This window comes from Gracilinanus agilis, chromosome 3, assembly GCF_016433145.1.
Source record: "Gracilinanus agilis isolate LMUSP501 chromosome 3, AgileGrace, whole genome shotgun sequence".
Taxonomy (NCBI): Eukaryota; Metazoa; Chordata; class Mammalia; order Didelphimorphia; family Didelphidae; genus Gracilinanus; species Gracilinanus agilis.
In genome coordinates this window covers 418,887,600-418,902,273 of record NC_058132.1, presented here as the reverse complement: position 1 = coordinate 418,902,273, position 14,674 = coordinate 418,887,600, and the positions used below count along the sequence as shown (strand labels likewise).

General features: G+C 37.4%; 1 protein-coding gene across 1 annotated transcript in view; it reads left to right on the top strand.

Moving 5' to 3' along the window:
- Window positions 1-14,674, top strand: part of NCAM2 (neural cell adhesion molecule 2) — a 250,727-nt gene that overhangs the window by 153,853 nt on the left and 82,200 nt on the right. The window contains exons 12-13 of the mRNA XM_044669242.1: window positions 3,098-3,217; window positions 13,313-13,434. Of these exons, the coding sequence (XP_044525177.1) occupies window positions 3,098-3,217; window positions 13,313-13,434 (242 nt within the window). The remainder of the gene's footprint in view (window positions 1-3,097; window positions 3,218-13,312; window positions 13,435-14,674) is intronic.

Here is a 14,674-nt window from a genome sequence, read left to right as displayed (position 1 = left end):
GTCTATATTGCCCTCTTGTTGTAGGACTTCAGGGCAATTTTGCTGAATTATTTCTGTTAGTATAGAGTCCAGGTTTTTATTAATTTCTGGTTTTTCTGGAAGACCAATTATTCTCAAATTGTCTCTTCTAGACCGGTTTTCTTGGTCTGTCACTCTCTCATTGAGATATTTCATGTTTCCTTCTATTTTTTCAGTCTTTTGGCTTTGTTTTATTTGTTCTTGTTGTCTTGAGAGATCATTAGTTTCTACTTGCTCAATTCTAGCCTTTAGGGATTGATTTTCGGCTATAATCTTTTGGTTTTCGGCCATAATCTTTTGGTTTTCGGCCATAATCTTCTTGTTTTCGGCCATAATCTTCTGGTATTCTTTTTCAATCTGGTCATTTCTTGTGTTCAATTTGCTTATCAGTTCATTTGGTTTCTGAGCCTCGCTTTCCAGTTGCAAGATTCTACCTTTTAAGCTGTTATTTTCTTGCCAGATCTCTTCCATTTTCCTCAGAATCTCAGATTTGAACTCTTCCATAGCTTGTGAGGAGTTTTCCTTATTTGGGGAGGGTCTGGATGGTTGTTTGTTCTCCTCCTCTGTTTGCTCGGTTGTCTGGATTTTCTCTGTGTAGAAGCTGTCGAGTGTTAAAGACTTCTTTTTTTTGTTATTATTCTTTCTCTTCTGAATTTCCTGTAACTGATTAGCTATCATTAGCCCAGCAGCTTCTCAGGTTTATCCTCGCTCTCTGTGTCTGTCTGAGATCTATTGGCTCCTGAGGTCTGAGTTCTAGTTTTTTCCAAGGTCAAGCCCCCTGGTGGATTCCCTTGCTTGATCCTCTGCAGGAGGTTTCTTTACAAGTCTCAGGGCGCTGCTTCCACAGTCGTATACCCGTCTGCACTGGTTCCCCACTTAGGCTTTAGTTCCTGGTTGTGTTTGCCTCCACCCACGCCTCTGCTCAGCCGGCACCCACGCCTCTGCTCAGCGGGCTCGCGCCCAGCGTCCACTCTCTGCTCCCGCGCGCTCAGATTTCGAGTGCGTTCTTGACTTAATGGAGTCCTAAGTCTTGCTGCTCTCAGGAACAGGTCCCGGAGCTGCCAATGACTCGATGGGTGCCCCAAACTTGCTCTATTTCTTTTTAGCTGGGTTCGGAGCTATAGGTGAGTGTGGAGGGGGTGGGGGTGGGGCGGTTGCTCAGCTCGCGATTGAGTGAGAGCCCTTTTTAGCCTGGAACTGTCTCGATTCCACGTACCTTCCACGCTGTGCCCTGTTGTGGGGTTCCTCCGTTCGTCTGGACTTGTTTTTATGTCCCCTTGAGGAGTTTTGTGTGTTTCGGTCAGGAGAGGTTAAGAGCTGCTTCTTACTCTGCCGCCATCTTAACCCGGAAGCCCTCCAGGTATTTTAATTTCACTTCTTTTTACTTAGGTGTCCAGCTTCAGTTCTTAGATTTAGTCTTGGTGCCAGGTTCAGACTCTGTCCACAATTTTATACTTCAACTTGGTGGCTACACTCGATTTCTGTCCCCACTGTAGTGTGAATGACACTGTTCCTGACCTAATGCAGTTCTGAATGGGGTAAACTGGGTCCTCTACTCTCTCCTTGACTTCTTTCACAACCTGGTCTGAGACAAGGAGCAGGACTGAGACATGAGATCAGGCCCCAATCCTCTGCCTCAGTCCCTGAGACTCCATCTCCTTTTGTAATCACCTACATGAGCCCAGAGCTCTGCATCTTATCTCCTGGTGCATCTCAAACAAACATAAATCAGAGATTACAGGGCACACTAACGTCAGCCTCTTTATCATCTTGTGTTTCTACTAGAACTTGACTTTGTCTCCTGGCAAGTCTACAAAAGGGCTGAGATTTCACTGGCCTCATTATCTTTTCTTCCAGAGATTATACTGACTTCAAGTCCTATCTCCTATGCAATAGCCTTGCCCCATGTCTAGTTCTGTCTTCTTTCCACAGATCTACATCATCTTTCTATCTTTCCACATATCTACAATTTTGACTGAACTGTGGCTTGGTCCCAACTACCCTAACCAGACACTTCTGGTTTATAGGAAATAATGCTGTTTTCATACTTCCCAGAGAGAATGAATAAAAAAACCACTGGCTTATAATCATCTTCTGATACAATCCCCGAAAAAGCTGGAAGGGCATCTCTTCAGTTTTCTTTACTATTTGTTTCACATGACACTTTTTTTCCCCTTTTTCATTTTTAATGTGTATTTCTTACGTGTGAGATAACAAATCCCCACTCACTCAAATAAACAAAACCTGGAATCAGAAAGTAGGAGCAAAATGAGGCCACTGTTTACTTCCTTCATGAAAGAGAGCATTTCAGTGATGGGCTAAGAAGTGTCAACTGACTAGGTAGCAAGCAGGCAATATATACAAATTCCCAACACAAGGCTCCTCCCTCTGCCCCTGTCAGGTCCCCAAACTGGACCTAGTCCCACAATCAAACCAGTTCAGGTGAGATAAGGAGAGCAACCAGTTGTTTATTGCCCTTTCTGTCTTTCATCAGTCTCTCTCCCAAGCTGAGTCCTCAGTCAACAAAGGGCAACAAACTAATCTTTGTAAGCTGAATATTCATTTTGAGAATAGCACACTCAGATCTGTCTCACACACTTAAAAGAAGTAGGCTTAGCTGGATCCTTTCTCATTGCCTTCATTGATTGAAATATAAAATTTCCTTCTTAGTGCATTTGCATAGAAAATATTTTAAAGGTTTTTTATGAAGAATTATTCATATATGTCACAGGTGGCTTTTAAGAAATTAATTATTTTTGGTTTTTATATATCCTTCAGTAAGCTGAAAGTTCCTTGATCCCTCTCCACCTTTGAGAACTGTAGCCACATTATTAGGCTAGAGAAGTTAAGTCAACTTAAGGATAGGGTCTTTTTCCACTTCATACTCATAGTCTCATTCTTTCCTCTGTTCTTCTAATGCCTTAAAAACATCCTACCTATGGTGAAGAAATTATATATATTTTTATACATTCCTTCCAACCTTTTATTTATATTAAATCTCTCTCTCTCTCTTTTTCTTTCTCTCTCTCCGTTCCTCCCTCCTCCTTCCTCTCCTCTTTTTTTTCTCTCTCTCTTTCAGCCACAGTTGTTTTAAGCAACTTGGAACCAAATACAACCTATGAAATCAAGGTTGCAGCTGTAAATGGAAAAGGTCAAGGGGACTACAGTAAAATCGAAATCTTTCAAACATTACCAGTCCGTAAGTAATCAACTTTTTAATTATATAGAACTTTAAAAATATTATAATAATATGCATCATTCTCTTTGCATGAAAATTCATAAAGAATTTTAAAATTATATTCCATGTTAACTCAAAAGTACAGATTAATACAGAATAGAAGTAACTTTGTGCTACACTAATGCAAAAAATGTGCATTGAAACACAAATTTCCCAAGGGAAATATTCCTAATAAAAAAGGTTTATTATTTATTCACATCTGAATTAATGAGGTCATAGTGTTTCCAATTTTCTGCCTACTATCAATATTCTATTACTATTTATTCCATAAACTATGTAAGCTCTAAGAGAAAAGAGAATCATTAAATTAATCCATCTCTTTAACAATGACAGTATGAAAATAATAAATGATATAAACTCATTCACATAACAACTTTCCCCCTTGGGTTCTTATAAACAAATTTTCTTAAGATTAGGATAATTCTTTTTTGTTTAGAAAGTAGGTCAAAGAAAGATCAATGATTAAAATAATGATGTAAAAGGTAAATATAATCCTACCTCCTTACAGAAAATTTCTAGGATTATGAAATTAGTTAGAAGGAATTAATAGCTTGACTTTTTGAAAAGGAAATGTCAGAACTATACAACTGTTTTTCTTATTACAGCTAATTTTTCCATTTGTTCAAACTGATTTCCACATATGCACTAAAACAAATTTATTCTCACCTTGCTGAATACTGGGCCTAGATGCAAAAAGACCTGAATTCAAATCTGTATTCAGACACTTAACAAATGTGTATGTAACCCTGGGCAAGTCATTTAACTTCTATCTCCCTCAGTTTCCTCAACTGTAAAATGAGGAGTTGTAAGGAACAAATGAGTTAATATTTGAAAAGCTCCTATCACAGTATTTGACTCACAGTAGATACTTAAATGTTTGTTCTTTCTAGCCCAGTGGTCCTTAATCTTTATTTTTTTACACATATTTTGGTAACTATATTGCAATGTAATTGGTTTTCTTTGCAATCTCATAGATATTATTCTAAATAGGATCCATAGCCTTCACTAGACTTCCAAAAAACAAAGAAAGTCTAACCATTTTTCAGTCATTTGACATCCTCCCTTTCATAAGTTCTTCCCCCAGCCCATGATGAATCAGTCCTCTGAATGGAGACATTTATCATCATGCCTACACAATTCAGCTCTTGTCTCATATTACTAATTTTTTCCTTTCCCTTGTCCTTACTTTGTTCCTTTTAAGGCAGATTTTATGGGTCTGGTTGTTTGTTTTCTTTTAAAAATAGAAAACTTGTAGATGTAGATGAATATTCAAAACAGTCACTTTAGAAAGCTGTGCTTTTATTGAAAGGATGCTTAGGTCTTTTTCAAAATTTCTTCAGCATACAATGTGTGCTGAAATGGCAACTCTTCATCATTGGAGGAACTTTTACTTTTGGAAAAACATAAAACATTCAAAACTCATCTCAGTATGATAGATAGAGGTAGGTGGCATGGTAGATGGAGGAACCAAAAAGAACTCAGATATTTAAGAGTTATGACTTTGAACAAGTTACTCAGTTTCTCATCTGTAACATGGGGGTTATAATAGCACCTACTTTCCAGGGTTGTTGTGAGGATAAAAAGAGCTAACTTTTGTAAATCATTTTGTAAACATTAAAATTTTAAAGCACTATATAAATGTTCTCTATTACTACTACTACTACTACTACTAATAATAATAATAATAGTAATAATAATAATTTAGAAGCAATTAGAACCAAAAAATGCTTCAGCTGAATTCCAAAATATACTATCAAAAACTTTATGACTGTGACATAATGGAGGTGAGTTTTTTTTTTCATGTAATTTGTAAATTAAATGTTAAGGCAGCAACAAAACAATAATTCCAAAATAAAGTTACAGTCTTCCAAAAGAACTATTTTGAAGAACAATAGTCATTAAGAAAGATAATAGGGGATAATGGAAAGATCAATGAATTTCTTGATCCAGATAAACTAGTTCTTATCTTTCCTACCTGTGGGATAGTATATTAATGCTCTAATTTCATTGATCCTTAGTTTCCCCATCTATAAAATGAGGATAATGATATTTGTTCTGTCAGAAATGTAAAAAGAAAAGTACTCTATAAACCTTAAAGTGCTATATGAATTGCTATTAATTTAAAAGCTAGTTCCATTACATCATGCTTTGCTAGCATCCTTTATAGTACCTGCAACAATATTTCATGAAAAGTATGTGCTTCATAAATATGAGTTAATTGTATTGAATGTGCAGCTAACCCCACCCCCCACTTTGCCAAACTCACCCTCACAGGTTGGGGGGAAGGGGGTGGAATTAGTCCAGATTCAAGCATCTCGGTGGCATGGTAGATAGCAGAACCAAGAAGAACTCAGATATTTATCAGCTATGACCTTAAGCAAGTTACTTAACATCTACCTTCCTCAGTTTTCTCATCTGTACTGTGGGGATTATAATAGCACCTTCTTCCCAGGGTTGTTGTGAGAATGAAATGAATTAATTTTTGTAAATAATTTTGCAAACGTTAAAACTTTAAGGCACTGGGGGGGCAGCTGGGTAGCTCAGTGGAGTGAGAGTCAGGCCTAGAGACAGGAGGTCCTAGGTTCAAACCCGGCCTCAGACACTTCCCAGCTGTGTGACCCTGGGCAAGTCACTTGACCCCCATTGCCCACCCTTACCAATCTTCCACCTATGAGACAATACACCGAAGTACAAGGGTTTAAAAAAAAAACAAAAAAACTTTAAGGCACTATATCTCTCCTGCTGCTGCTACCACTACTACTACTACCACTACTACTACTACTACTACTACTTCTACTACTACTACTACTTCTACTTCTACCACTACTACTACTACCACCACAATCAGAAGCAATTGTCTTTGACCATGGGTCAATATTCATAAAACTATAGACCACAGTCCTAATAGTTTGTTTACCTTTAATAATTAGCTAACCACAGAGTTTAGCTCAGAGCAAAGGCATTTATTGAGATGGTATTATAACAAAACATCTGTTCCATAAACTTAAGGTATAATCTCCCACCAACACAACAGTATCATTGGGAAAAGAGGCACACAATAAGTTAGGAAACACAAAGGGCCAAGACAAATAATACTATATGGGGGGTGGGGGAGGAGGCAGGCTGGGTAGCTCAGTGGATTGAGAGTCAGGCCTAGAGATGGGAGGTCCTAGGTTCAAATCTGGCCTCAGACACTTCCCAGATGTATGACCCTGGGCAAGTCATTTGACCCCCATTGCCCGCCCACCCTTACCAATCTTCCACCTGGGAGTCAATACACAGAAGTTAAGGGTTTAAAAAATAAAAATAAAAAGCAAATTATAGTCACTATTAAAGAAATCATTTTATACTTGTGAATTGAGTAAGACATTGACTTTAAAAATGATACTAAATAGGGCAGCTGGGTAGCTCAGTGGATTGAGAGCCAGGCCTAGAGACAGGAGGTCCTAGGTTCAAATCTGGCCTCAGCCACTTCCCAGCTGTGTGACCCTGGGCAAGTCACTTGACCCCCATTGCCCACCCTTACCACTCTTCCACCTATGAGACAATACACCGAAATTAAGGGTTTAAAAAAAAATGATACTAAATAATATGAACTCTGGAGTATGTAATTCTTTTTAATACTTCTTTAGATTTCTCTTTCACATCATATAAACCTCTAAACACCTCAAGAAATTATTTTTAGGAAACTTACAAAGGTACTTAATTCTAAAATATTTATATAATATACCATGTCATAGTTTCATTTTAATTTAAACTTCTCTAATGAATTTGCAATATAATTCTTTTTTGCTTTCAAATGGGCTCATTAGCTATCTTTATAGCATTTTGAAATCATCTTTATTACCCTATTGCTTACAGATATACTTGGGTGTGAGGCAGGGAAATTTATCAGATTTCCTGATTGATTTCCCCTCAGCTCACTTGATGCGAAAGTAAGGAGAAGGAAACAGGCAGCAAGCTGTGAAGATTCTCAAGTAAAAAGAACTGACTATATTTTGCTGTGTGGTACAGTGGATAGAGCATTGGGCTTGGAGTCAGAAGACCTGATTTCAAATCAGGCCAACTAACTGGGTGACTGATCAAGTCACTTAATCCATTTTGCCTCAGTTTCTACATCTATAAAATAAACTGAAGAAAGAAATGGCAAAACACTCTAGTATCTTTGCCAAGAAACCCCAAATGGGGTCACAAAAAGTTGGACATGACTGAAACAACTGAACAACAACAAAAAACTTTGCTATCCCTTCTGAAAATGTAAAAATCTTCAGTAGAGTAAAAGAAACAAATGGGCTGCTAACCATAAAGTTGGCTAGGAGAGAAGAACTACCCCCAAGTTCAAAGTACTCTTTAGGTAGACTTTTCTAAAACTATAGCTGACAACCTTCTACAGCCACATTGGCCTGATGCAATCAAAGGACACAATTAACTCAAAGCAAAGGCATTTCCTGAAATATCAGCATAAGGGCATTAGCCACAAAACATTTCCCCCATAATCTGATTCTCTTCCACCACTACATGGGCATCAGTGGGAAGAATGGGCCCATAAATAATGGGGCACACAGAAATGTGCTGGAGATAGCTCAAACTGGGTCCTGAGAACAGAATCTTAACTTTTCAGTGTGAGCAACATTGACAAATGCTACCAGTCAGGACTTAATTATTGTTTTGTTGATTTCTAAACTTAAGAAAGTGATGGAGAAAATGCTAGTGATGTAGCTTTATTTATACAATTTATACAAGATAAATTTATCTTGTATCTTCATATATTGGGAGGAGCAGTTTTTAAACAGTGTCTTTTGACACTGGGTGCATGGAAAGGAACACATTTTAATTAATCAATAATTAACTGATGATTAAGCATGTATTACATCCCAAGAATGTTGATAAATTCTTGGTCTACAAATACAAAACACAAAGACAGGCCTCTCCCTTAAGAAGTTTACATTCTAATAGGGAGATAATGCACAAAGGGAAATGATGTCCTGGCAGGGGCCAGAAAGTTAGAGAGTGAGAGAGGAATCAGAGAAGCCAGAGGAGAATAGTTTGGCACCCGCCATCCAAGGACAATGACAGCAAAGATTTGGTCCAGAACTCCAGAAGTGGGAAATGGGAGGTGGATATGGTTGATGTTTGAACCTAGGCAGGGACAAGGTGACTGATAAGACTCCAGAAAAGATGACCAGAGAATTGGGAGTGAAGTAATATAATGTGATGTTGCTGAAATAGTGATTCTGGAGATTCAGTCACCAATCAGGAGAAGTGGAGGCAACAAGACAGAAGTTTCCCCAGTTAGGAAAGGCAGTTGTTCTGGCTATGATGGCCACAGATTCAGGAATGAAATAAAGCATGTCTAGAGCTTCCCTTGAAAATGTTTCAAGAATCACCAATAGATAAAGTTAGATTGAAAGCCAGAAAGTACTTTAGAGACTATCAAGTCCAATCTTGTCATTTTATAGATGAGGAGTTGATTCACAAAGAAGTTAAGTGACTTACAAATGACTGCAGTGAGATTTGAAGTCCTATCTTCCAGACCCTTCCTAGCCACTGCCTTGAAGTCAGAATGGTATCAGAATCTAGGTGACTCCCACCTTCTCTTCTCATGGTGCCCTCAGGCTTCTTTTTCCTTTTGACACATGGGGCAAATCATTCAGCTGGATTCCATGGACAAGTTCTTCCATGCAATTAGCTCCAAACAGCCAGGACTCAACTCACTAAGCTCTTCTGTCTTCTGTCTTGACTCCCTGAGCCTGTACCCAACATGTGGGAGAGAAGTGGAAGATTTAGGTTTCCTATTAGCCACTGCTATCGTTATGGCCAGTGAGGGAGTGGAGAAAGGGAAGTTCCCCTTTTCTTCCTTCTAAGAGTCAAGAAACTGTTCCTCTCAGGAATTGAGTTCTTCCTTCATGAATGACTTTTTCTCTATGGCAAGAGGTCACACACCTCAGAACTGTCTCCTGCTTCAAGTGAACAGCTAAAGAGGATGTCTTGGTTTTTTAAGATGCCACAGGTGGTATGGTTGATCCTTTAGCCAGCTGTGACCCCAGAACTCCTCCTCCTACTGTGATGAACACATCAATAAGGGCTATCCCAAGTAGCTGTAAAGGAAGGAGATGGGGGCAGGAGTTGGGTTGAGGGACCCCCTGAGAACTCAGAGCAAGGAGTTATATGGGGCCACTTAGGGTGAAGTTTATCATGTGATAAGTTTATCATGCTCGTTAATTTGGGATTTCAAAACAAATGGGAATGCCCCCAAATGTGTATGTCTTCATCACTTAAATAGCAAGTTCCATTTAAAAGGATTGTTTTCTTTTTTCCTTTTCTATTTTTTGTTTGTTTCAGTTTGATTTGGAAGGAAAAGTGCATGGGAGAAATTTTAGCTGTTAAATGAATTTTTGTTCTAATTGAGAGTAGCTGATAGTCTTCTAAAATATTTCAATGAATTTGTGGAAGCCTTAACAGATAGGATTTTGGCAAACCAAAAAAACCAAAACATGCTAGCTAGCTGCCCATCAAGCTTGATTAAAGAATTTCTTTATATTTCTAGTGATCTAACTAAGTGTAAACATTTCTTTGCAATTCATTTAAGCCTTATCACATTGTTGTCTCTATAACCTGTCCCTTATTCTACCATTTAAATATTTTATGTCAGGACTTTTGTTTATAGTTCCAATTCTGGCTGGCTCTCTAATTAGAGTTGAAGAGGATCAAATCCAATCCTTTCAAAGTGCCTTCCCCTCAAAGCCTTGCATTAATGGGTCTCAACAAAGTCCACTAACATCAGTCTTGGACTTCATTTCCTACCCAGCTGTTTTCTTGGACTTAATGATTTTCAGAAACTCATCATTCCACAGGTTGAAATCAACTCTAAAACACCTCTTCACCTTCCCTGGCTGAAGGACTTCATCATGTCCAGTACCAGCTACTCCCCCCAACTTGTTTATGTGTTGTCTTACCTCATTAGATCGTAATTTCCCTGAGGCCTTTCTTTGAGTACCCAGCACTTAGCATAGTGCCTGGCACATAGTAGACACTTACTAAATGTTTACTGATTCTGACACTGACTTTGGTACAATCTGAAAATTAACAGTTTTCCATTAGCATCTAAGTTTATGCTCACTAATAGACGATAATGCAAAAAGAACTACCCAAAGACAATTTTTAGAAAGAAAAGGGCAAAAGAAATTTAACTTCATAGGGAGAGCCTAGTCCAAACAGACCTCTCAATTGAAAGAGAGGACTTGGAATTGAATGGAAATCTTCCCCTCAGCTTCAGGTGAGAAACCAAACTGTCTCAAATTAAAATGTCTCTGGGTCCCTGAAACACATAGGGTACCTCAAGTTTCCCTGGTTGTTCCCTTCAAAACTAAAATATCACAGTGGGGCAGCTGGATGGCTCAGTGGATTGAGAGCCAGGCCTAGAGGCAGGAGGTCCTAGGTTCAAATCTAGCCTCAGACACTTCCTAGCTGTGTGGCCCTGGGCAAGTCACTTAACCCCCAATGCCTAGCCCTATAATAAATAAAATTAATATAGAAGGATATATATAAAATATATTAGGGTTTTAAAAAAACTAGAATATAACAGATAGAGAAGAGTAGGAATCTGTAAGTGCATATAAGAGTCTAAAAATAGCCTTGCTAATTCCCACAATGTAGCCCAGCCCTCCCTTAACTCGCAATTACAAGTTATATCCCCAAAGGAATTACAACTACTAGGTTCAAGGTACTTTATGGGTTCCCAGCCTTAAAACTTTAGCTCACACAAAGCCCACTGGTGCACTTACCTTTAAATAGACAGCCAGACACAATTAGCTCAAAGCAAAGTCATTTGCTAAGGTAGCATCTTAAAAGTAATAGCACAAAACATTCCCCCTATAAACCTACATTACACACTCCCACAAATACATATAGTGGTAAGAGGGGCATGGTAGAGAAGCACACATTTAGGGGATACATTTGGCCAAGATGACTCACACTCCTGGCAGTGCAAGGCCTCAAGTCATTTCCCTACTCACAGTGTCACTGTGCTGCCCTTCACTCCCTCCTCCCATCACAAAGTATCCTTGGATCTGTTCCTTGCTAGATAGACATAGTGTCTGGATAGACCAAAGGTGATGGGAAGGAGGAGAAATTGATTCTGTTCTCAAGAACTGGATTTTTCTTCCATAATTGGGTCTCTTCTGAACTTCCATACTCCTCAGAGCGGACTCCTATTTCAAGTGACACCACAGAGAATATTTTGGTTTTTAAATGGCATGGCCAATCTTTTAAGGCTCTACGTTTCCACAAAACTTGACTGAAGATCTTCTTACCTATTAAATAGGTGATCAAGTGTAGATACTACTTTGTACTTCATTTAACATTTCAATGCTTTGTTGTCTCTGTTACTTGCCCATTTGCCTTCTGTAATTTCATTGAGTGTACTAAGGGAAAATCCATCGATCAGAGACCCCATGATCAACTCTCCCTTAGAACACAGACTTTGATTGGTACAATTTTATTGTATAGTAGAAGAAATACAAAATCAGGATTTAATAAGCCTGGGTTCTAGGCCTGGTTTTTCCCGAGTTGACTCCAGGACTATAAAGCCTCCCTGAACCTCAGTATTTTCATCTATAATTAAGATAAATTAGTTCATTTAGTAAATATGCGAGGTATAAGAGACGATCTCCAACTAACATTCTAACACACTTAAAAACATTCCAAGTTTCTGTTTTAATAGTTCATTTGGCTTCCCTCTTCCCTTTTTTTAAAAACCAAAATGGCCTAATGCTTAAAAATTTCAATATCAGGAGGAAATTCAGTCCATGTCAATAAGATATAAGATCATCCGTTTCCTTCATGCTTGTTGTGGACATGCAAACCGTATCACATTACTTCATTGGGCTTATCTCTTTGCACATTATTCTGAAGAGGCCAGGAACTTCTACCTACAATGTACAATATTTTAAGTTTTATAATCCATCTTTTTAGAAGTTTGGAGGGATTAGATAAAGCCAAAGGGGTGGCACAGCAAGTCTGACAATATCAATTAAGAGATACAGCAGGCATATACCTAGGTTTCCAAGCATCCTGCTTCAAGGGTCCTATGAATGCAAAATTCTTAAATATTTATTTTGCTTGAAATATCTTTAGAAATGCCATTTTCATAATAATTTTAACATGATAAATAGCATCAAAGGCTAATCTTTTAATTAAATTGGGAAAATGTTGAAACACTGTTAAAGAATAACAGTTATGGAATGGTACAAAACATCCTCTTCAAACTTATTTTGTCAAAAATCTTGTGAATAGGCAACTGATTACTAGATAATTATCTTTTATAATAATGTAATTGTGGTGGTTATATAGCTGGCATGGTGGATAGAATTCTGAATTCAGAGGCTAAGCCTTCAAATACTAATCCAGATAATTACTAGTTTTAATGATTCTTTCTGAGTTTGTTTCCTCATCTATGAAACAGAGATAATAATAGCACCTACATCATAGGCTTACTGTGAGGAACAGATGAGTTAATGTATAAAAAGCAGGATTTAAACCTTAAATTACTATATAGAAGGGCTATAAAACAAGGTTTAAACCTGTATCCTCTGAATCCAGAGAGCATTCTTTCCATTATGTAATACTATCATTCCACATATAATTTGATTTAGAAAATTTTAAGGATTCTCACTAATATTGATATTTTATATTTGCATAGCATTTTACAGTTTTCAAAGTTCTTTCATCTCAACATGAGATCAGCAGGGCAAATGCTCTTCTTCCTCTTTTTCTAATGAAAAACCTGAAGCTTAGAAAGGTTAGAAGATTTGCTCAAGGTCCCATGGCCTTGCTAGTGGCAGAGCTAGTATTAAAATACTGTTCGTCTAATTCCTGGCCCTGACCTCTTGCCCCTGTATCATGTTGTCACTTTATCATAATATCAAAATAAAATAATATAAGATATCAAAACTTCTGGAAATTATTCCAAGTATTACCAAAAGAAACTAATATTAGTTGTCACTAAGAATACAGTATCACCAGACAAATCTCAAACATGCTATATTTTATGTTTAGGTGAACCAAGTCCTCCATCAATCCATGGACAGCCTAGCAATGGAAAGAGTTTTAAACTTAGCATAATGAAACAAGATGACGGAGGGGCACCCATTTTGGAATATATTGTGAAATATAGAAGTGTAAGTACTCAACTTGTTATGTTCAGCATCTTTTTTAAAATTTTATTTAGATTCATTAAGTCAACACCATTTGAATTTTAAATATTGAGAATGTTCAGAAACAAAAATATTAATTCAAATGTAAATTTTCTTAGTTAAAATTTATTATTCTAGGTTTTTGGAAAATGTAAGGATATTTCTAGACAATGTCTAAAAGCAGGTTATTGAAATAATTATGTAGCTTTATATGCTGGGCATTTTATAATTTCTATGCAAAAAGAAGTAGCAGCAATGTTGAGAAGTAGATAAGTAGAGGTACCCTATATATACTACCAACTAGAGATTTATTTTGGCTTTATGGTACTCTTTTAAAACAAAGATGACCCCTGGAAAGTTTGAGCCAATGATTAATTCACACTTTATTATAAATAGCTTTAAGCAAATAATCATTGAGCTGACATCAGCTACACTTGAATGGATGTTTTGATGAAATTTTGAGGGCAAGAAAAGAAAGAGTAAGTTCATAACTTAAGGAATATAGTAATGGGTTTTTGACTAGCAGAGGGCAAGATGAAGGCATTGGATATCTCAGAGGCAGGGGAGATTCTTTAATGAATGAACAAAATGAGAAACTCTTGGACAGTTTTCCTGTTTTTCAATGTTCTGTAAACTTCCTTAGTGCCAATAAAAATCATCCCCAATAGTAACTTTGTTACTAAGCTGTGAAGTATCAGTTTAGGGCTTTCTCTGGCCATTGTAACTAGATAACCAGTTCTACTATCCCATTCCTGTTTCTTTTTGTCATGTATTGCTAAACTCCAAAGGTTAATTTTTATGTTTGTTTACAAGGAAAGACAGAAAACTATCTAATCATAGATTAGATGATCCTCCAACTTCTAAACCATGACATAAAGCTAAAGTTTCTTATGCCTAGCTTGATTTATAATTTTCCCTATGCCAAGAGTCCTATAGACAAGCTTTAGTTAATTTTCAGTCAACCAGACAGTGTGCTAAATTCTAGTCATACAAAGACAAAAGAGAAATAATTCACACCCTTAATTATAATTGTATTATAACATAATATAAGCATATTCCAATGGGGAAAACAACTAGTACTAAATAAGTGTAATCCCTGAATCCACATAAACTTGGATTTTGAGCTGAGCTTGGGCTCAGTGTGGCTTCAGCTTTTTAGGGTACAGCTGGGGTCTTTATATCTTTTTAGGCTCACTTAAAAGAACACAGCCAATCAATGGCATTC